The 7,741-nt window shown below is 40.7% G+C and overlaps 1 protein-coding gene across 1 annotated transcript in view; it reads left to right on the top strand.

The window, feature by feature from the left end:
- Positions 1-2,078, top strand: part of LOC129114808 (C-1-tetrahydrofolate synthase, cytoplasmic-like) — a 3,084-nt gene extending 1,006 nt beyond the window's left edge. Inside the window, exons 2-4 of the mRNA XM_054626719.1 lie at positions 705-832; positions 958-1,032; positions 1,843-2,078. Coding sequence (XP_054482694.1) covers positions 705-832; positions 958-1,011 — 182 coding nt within the window. The 3' untranslated portion in view covers positions 1,012-1,032; positions 1,843-2,078. The remainder of the gene's footprint in view (positions 1-704; positions 833-957; positions 1,033-1,842) is intronic.
- Positions 2,079-7,741: the final 5,663 nt, after the last annotated feature.

Raw genomic sequence — 7,741 nt, 5'->3', positions numbered from 1 at the left:
TACTATATCTGGTACTGTATCTGGTACTGCATCTGGTACTATATCTGGTACTGCATCTGGTACTTTATCTGGTACTATATCTGGTACTATATCTGGTACTGCATCTGGTACTTTATCTGGTACTGCATCTGGTACTATATCTGGTACTTTATCTGGTACTGCATCTGGTACTATATCTGGTACTATATCTGGTACTTTATCTGGTACTATATCTGGTACTTTATCTGGTACTATATCTGGTACTGCATCTGGTACTATATCTGGTACTATATCTGGTACTGCATCTGGTACTATATCTGGTACTGCATCTGGTACTATATCTGGTACTGTATCTGGTACTGCATCTGGTACTATATCTGGTACTGCATCTGGTACTTTATCTGGTACTATATCTGGTACTATATCTGGTACTGCATCTGGTACTTTATCTGGTACTTTATCTGGTACTGCATCTGGTACTATATCTGGTACTATATCTGGTACTGCATCTGGTACTTTATCTGGTACTGCATCTGGTACTATATCTGGTACTTCATACTGCGTCATTCTAAATCTGGTTTCGAAGCGTACACTGCAGTTTCCCTGTGTAGCCTGCATTTTATTTTGAAAGGACACTGATGATGTCATTCTAAAGGGACTCCAGAGGAGTTTTGGCAGGTTTCTCTTTGTGTGACCTTTGACCTCTGAGTCGTCCTTACCAACAGATAAGACGAAGGTTAGCGGTAAACGGGTCGTCGGGGACGTCCACTATGCCTCGGCCAATCACAGAGCAGGATTCATCACACCTGTTCCAGGGGGGGTGGGGCCTATGACAGTGGCCATGCTCATGGAGGTAATTAGTTAAGTTCTCTGTTTTAGTTTAATATGCATGAAGTTTTCCCTTTAATTCAGATTGTCAATATGATCATGTATGTATTAATACCAACACACACGTTTCTCACGGCGGTTTGGTTTCAGAACACGGTGCAGAGCGCTCAGCGGTTCCTTCTAAAGAACCAGCCGAGGAGGTGAAACTAAAGAAAAACTCTAAAGGTGAAACTTTATGTGACAGAAAATAAAGAATTCTTTAAAATGAAATCTATTTTTATAAATAGTTTATTCCTTTTCTTACTTAATTTAGTCAAAAACAAACAAATTTTGGTAACACAAACAGGTAGACAGGTGTGAACAGGCAGACAAGTGAGAACAGGTAGACAGTTGAGAACAGGTGAGAACAGGTAGACATGTGAGAACAGGTAGACATGTGAGTACAGGTAGACAGGTGAGTACAGGTAGACAGGTGAGTACAGGTAGACAGGTGAGAACAAGTAGACAGGTGAGTACAGGTAGACAGGTGAGTACAGGTAGACAGGTGAGAACAAGTAGACAGGTGAGTACAGGTAGACAGGTGAGTACAGGTAGACAGGTGTGAATAGGTAGACAGGTGTGAACAAGTAGACAGGTGAGTACAGGTAGACAGGTGAGTACAGGTGTGAACAGGTAGACAGGTGAGTACAGGTAGACAGGTGAGTACAGGTGTGAACAGGTAGACAGGTGAGTACAGGTAGACAGGTGAGAACAAGTAGACAGGTGAGTACAGGTAGACAGGTGAGTACAGGTAGACAGGTGAGAACAAGTAGACAGGTGAGTACAGGTAGACAGGTGAGTACAGGTAGACAGGTGTGAATAGGTAGACAGGTGTGAACAAGTAGACAGGTGAGTACAGGTAGACAGGTGAGTACAGGTGTGAACAGGTAGACAGGTGAGTACAGGTAGACAGGTGAGTACAGGTGTGAACAGGTAGACAGGTGAGTACAGGTAGACAGGTGCTCAGATCTCATTGGTTTCATGTTATCTCTTCAGGTGTCCACCTGTCAGTCTGAGGTCAAGGTTACAACATGTCCCTCTGCAGGATGAACAGGCTCTGTTGTCATGGAAACAGCTGCAGAGATGTCCCAGCTGTTTCCTGCTGGAGTCAACAGGAAGTGATCAATTATGTGATCAATGTTTTGATTATTGATTCCATCAGTGTTATTATGTTTAATGGATCATAAATGTGATTTGAAGTGTTAATAATAAATATTAATCATTTATATTGATATACTATATTTAGCTTCAATCAGTTTTCTGTCTTCAGTCCTGACGATCAATAAAGTTTGTGCTTGAAATTATTGAATAATAATTATGATAATAATCATGATAAAAAATAACAATAATTAAAACGTTTGACTCTTTCATTATGTTTCAGATTATCTCTGTTTTTATAAATGATCACATCATTGATTTAGATTAATCAATACAAATCTACTGCTGATCTGTTTTAAATGTGTCTCTTTGTAACAATGTGTTCTATAAATAAAGTTCATCATATTTGAAGTCTGGTCGTCTCGCCGGCCGTTTGATTGACAGCTGTGTGATGTCATCACAGCTTCAGTCGTTAATCAAGTTGATTGATGAGTGACTGTTTCTTTAATTGATTCCTGAATAAGGAGAGATGGAGGAATCTGAACGTTCTCATTTATTTCTTTAATAACTTCATGTTTCACTTCTAAATGATTAATATCATCAATAAATATATATTATGATATAATCAATAAATATGATAAATAATAATTTGTTATCTGTTCATGTTTAAACACCTTCAATATAAATATATTCATATCAATATTATTAAATATATATTTCTACCTTTCTGTTCTGTGTGCAGAAATAAAAGATCAATAAAGGTTTAATGTGTTTTGTTTTTAGTTTAATGTTTTTTTAAATATTTTTTAACTATTAAAACTAAAAGGTGTGTTATGTGAGGAAAATATTGATCATGTTTTCATTAAAACACATCACTGAAGATTAAACACAATCATTAAATCACAAGAGATTAAATGAGAAAACACACATTACCACAAATTACATCATGAATATTCATTTATGTAAATGACTTAATACATTAAAAATAAGTGAGTTAATCTTCATCAGCTACGAGTCATAAATTATTCATAAACCATTTTATTTTACATGACCCCTCTCTGAGTCATTGATTCCATCTGATCAACAATCAATCACTTTGACCTCTGACCCTGTTTGTCGTTGACCAATGAGGAGCCGAATGAGGAGCCGGCATGTCCTCTTACATAGAAACAGAGCTTTCCGTAGGTTAGAGAGCAGAATGGAGGGGGGTCAAACAAACACAGGACTTTAACCAAGGAGATCGCTGGTCACTTCCTGTGTGACCAGCGTTGGTGGTCATGTGACCCAGCGTTGGTGTTGTTGGTCATGTGACTCACGTTTGCAGTCAAGTCAACGTAAAGCAGCTCTTCTCCTGAACCTCACTTCTTGTGAAGACAGAAGTTTATTTTGAACAGACACTATGATGTAACAAACGTACATTGAACAGCAACACATAATGAGTTTGTTCGGGAGCTTTTGACTGTGTCTTAACGGTAGTGCTGGATGCTAGAGCAATGCCATCTAGAGAAACTATATCATTAGATAATTGATTTCTAGTAGAATAACTTCAGTTTGTCGGAGTTTAACATCAAGAAGTTACAGGTCATCCAGGTTTTTATGTCCTTAAGACTGTTGAAGTTTAGAGAACTGGTTAGTTTCGTCTGGCTTAATTGATAGATATAACTGGGTATCATCTGCATAACAATGAACGTTTATTGAGTGTTTTCTGATAATATTCCCTAAAGGAAGCATATATAAGGTGAATAAAACTGGTCCAAGAACAGACCCTTGTGGAACTCCGTGACTGATTTTGGTTTTCATCGAGGTTTCATTGTTTACATATACAAACTGAGATCGGTCTGATAAATACGACTTAAACCAGCTGAGTGCGGTTCCTTTAATGCCTATTAGATGCTCCAATCTCTGTAATAAGATTTGATGGTCTAACAACACAAGTACAGAGACGAGTCCTCTGTCTGAAGAAGGTCAGCAGGTTGTGTTCGAATGGATTGAACTCTCTAAAGTGTTTTTATGATCTACCTCTTTGAACTCCGTCCTCAGATCAAATCCTATGAAGTTCCTTCTTCTGGTTCCTCGTCTTAGGCATGGTCTCTGCAGCCCGGCGGTCCCAGGTGGACTCGGTCTGCGTCGCTCAGCTGATCTCTGCTCAGCTGTTCTCTGCTCAGCTGATCCACAGCAGCGTTCATTGCGGCTCGGACCAAAGAGCGGCGGTCCGAACCAGCTGCCGCTCGCTGGGGTCAGAGCCGAGGAAGAGGAGGAGGTGGAGGTTCTGGGGCCCCTCCTCCTCCTCCTCGCTTTCATCCTCCTGAGGGACCTCGTCTGGGGGAACCAGCTCAATCCGGATGGAGGGTCCGTTAGAGGCTAGCTGAAGGGGCTGTGAGGTGGATCCATCCGTCTCCTCACATTGAAGCTCATCGAGGGCGACTTCACAGAAGACCTCCGTTAAACCTTCAACAGGAACCTTGTTTGTATCTGAGGGTCCCTGAACCACCTCAGTCTGGATCGGTTCAGGACCACCAGAGTCCCTCAAATCCTCCTCTGGGACGCTGACTTGAGTTGCATCCGTTGGTTCCTCGGGACTCATCTCAGCCGCCACCGTCACCTCTCTGTGGGGTTTGGTAGGTTGGTCTACCAGAGCTCCAGATGAACATGGAGCCTCCTCGCTCTTCTTCACGTCCTCCTCGCTCTTCTTCACATCCTCCTCGCTGTTCTTCACGTCCTCCTCGCTCTTCTTCACATCCTCCTCGCTGTTCTTCACGTCCTCCTCGCTCTTCTTCACGTCCTCCTCGCTCTTCTTCATGTCCTCCTCGCTCTTCTTCACGTCCTCCTCGCTCTTCTTCACGTCCTCCTCGCTGTTCTTCACGTCCTCCTCGCTCTTCTTCACGTCCTCCTCGCTGTTCTTCACGTCCTCCTCGCTCTTCTTCACGTCCTCCTTGCTCTTCTTCACGTCCTCCTCGCTGTTCTTCACGTCCTCCCCGCTCTTCTTCACGCCGTCATTCTCCACAACATCTCGTCGACCATCAGAAGAAGTCAGGAACCTTTTGAGGATCGGCCACGTCCTCACGTTGACCCTCCTCTTACCTTTAGTGACTTTGTGAGACTCTTCTTCTGCGTGACTTATTAAAATGGTGTCTGCGTCCTGCAGCGCCCCCTCTGGTGGAACAGGATCGTCACTTTGCTGCTTCTCTGAACCTTTGTTGACGATTTTCTTTTGCTTCCTGTTACAAAAACCAGCAGGTGTTAATCTTCTCCACCACCTGTGTCTGTTCACCTTCCTGGTTCTGATGTCGTCGTCCTCCCCTGCAGCGCCACAGCGCCCCCCGGTGGTCTCCACGGTTACTGCCTCTCCATCCGTGTTGGCGGTTTGTGCCGGCTCAGCGCTGTCCTTCTCTGCAGCGGTCCAGTATTTCAGTGAGGATTCGTCTCCGCCGGTGTCCTCCTTCTGGTCTTTGTTGGTCCCAGTCTCAGGTCTGTCCTCCCCCACACTCCTGGTCCTGGTTTTTCCCAGCAGCAGCCGTGGAGGACCCGTCAGCTTCCTCTTTAGAACTCTGTCTGTCCTCTGGATGTCGTCTCCGTCCTGCGTTGCCATGGTGAAGCTGGATGTTCTTAGACTCTCTGGAGGTTTTGATGAACCATCACTGAGATCAAACACCTGAAACCTGCAGGACGAAGACCAGATGAACCTCAAAGATACGATCCAGATAAACTCAGGAAACATTCACTAAACAAGTTGACAGAAATATTCTTTAAGGCTGAATCTGTAAAAACAACGTTAGAGACAGAATCACGGATTATAGATAGGATTGTTTTTACTATGAAACTTCTAAAACCTCGTCAGAACTCCAGAGTCAGACTCTGATCCTCAGAGGAGCTCAGAGATCAGCTGATCGTCACCAAGCGTTTCATAAAGTGAAACATTACCGTCGTCGTTCTCCTTCTGTGTTCTGAAGCGATTAAACTTCATTAACCATGACGTCACCTGACTGATGCTGCAAGCGGATTGGTTTAGAGTTGAGCAGAAAATAAAATATCACCTGAACGAAGATCTGCTTCCTGTTCGGAGATCAGACGTGTTTCTCTGAGAGAGAAGAAGAAACACTGAGCCGCTCGCTCTCTCCTCCGCTGCTGCACCGCCCCAGTCTCCATGGCAACCACACTGATTGGCGTTTTGTTTTACAGAAATTGCTTATTCAATATGGTGATGGGGGGAGGGGGAGGGGGGGGGGTATGTCCTCAGGGAGAGAAGAACAGGAAATCAGATCTGCTTTTATTTCCCATAATGACATTTTTCTACAAGATTTGATATCAAAGAAACAAATTCTATCTTTAGGAACAACAAGAACATGTGACGCTTTAGAACGGGAAAAAAACACAACAAGGTGGAATACGGAACAATAACAATAATAATAACAATAATAACAATAATAATAACAACAATAATGTAACAATAATAATAACAATAATAATGACAATTATGACAATATTAACAATAATAAAGATATTCATAATAGTAATATGTATCATTATTATTGTAATAATTATAAATATAATAAACAATATAATTATTATTATTGCTGATATTATCATAATAATAATACGTATCATACTTGTTATTATCATAATATTAGTCATTATTATTTGTATATTCCTTTTAATACTAATAACCCTATAAAGAGACGAAATACAAACAAGAAAGAGATGTAATCTATTACATATTAATATTAATAAGTATTCAGTACATTAATAATATTACTGTCTGTGTAGAGAAGTGCGTTCATGATGTCACTACTTCTGACGAGTTATTGAATCACAACTAAACATTATGAAACGTTTCCTCATCAAAGACAGAAGTTCTGATTATTATTTATGTCCATAAAGTGTATATATATATATATATATATATATATATATATATATATATATATATATATATATATATATAAATATATCTTATCTCTCATCGTCTCTCCTGGTGACATCATTACAGGTCACATGTTTGATTCCTGCTCCTTCTCATTGATCAGTGATCAGTTATTGATCTGACTCTATGCTCTCTGATGTCATCACGTCATCTATTTTTACAGGTGTGAAGAAGAAGCTCTGCTTTTGTTTCTATAGCGATGGAGGTAAAAATACATCGATGTGTCACTAAGCAACGGCCGACGGACCAATCAGATCGTCCCCCAGGTGAGACAGCGAGGACTACACGTCACCATCATTATTAATATTTATCTATTGATTCAGTCACATGAAGAAAACATTATGAACAGGTTTGTTTGATTAGTTTATAATTATTGATTCTTTTTTTATTAGATCACCTGAACTGATCAAACACAGAAAACCTAACCATTCATTCATTCACTTGTTGTTTTCTTTAACATAAATATAAATGTATATATATGTATATATATATTTATATGTATCCTCAGTTTCCCAGAATGCCTCTGCTCAGCCCTCTGCTGACGCCTGCTGGACAGAAAGAAACCAGAAAAAGTTTCACTTCCTGTTTTTGTCCGACTCAATGGTTCACTTCCTGTTTTCTCTGAGCTCTTTTGAAGACCGTGAACTCTGGTTGAAAGCTCCAGAAGACGCTTTCAGGCTCAAAGGAAGAAGTTTGAAGGAGTCATGTGGTTTTTATAAACATCAAAGTTCTTCAGGAATAAATTCCCAGAGGGTTCAGAGGTCACATGTTCGATTCCGACCTGTTTGTTTGAACTTAAAGTCAATGGTATAATAAACAATATTATTATAATTTAGTTTTCTTGTTTTACATTGATGTATTCACGATACATGTATT

Source organism: Anoplopoma fimbria, unplaced genomic scaffold (genome assembly GCF_027596085.1).
Source record: "Anoplopoma fimbria isolate UVic2021 breed Golden Eagle Sablefish unplaced genomic scaffold, Afim_UVic_2022 Un_contig_10393_pilon_pilon, whole genome shotgun sequence".
Taxonomy (NCBI): Eukaryota; Metazoa; Chordata; class Actinopteri; order Perciformes; family Anoplopomatidae; genus Anoplopoma; species Anoplopoma fimbria.
Note: the sequence above shows the minus strand (reverse complement) of the source record. Positions and strands in the feature narration are given on the sequence as shown.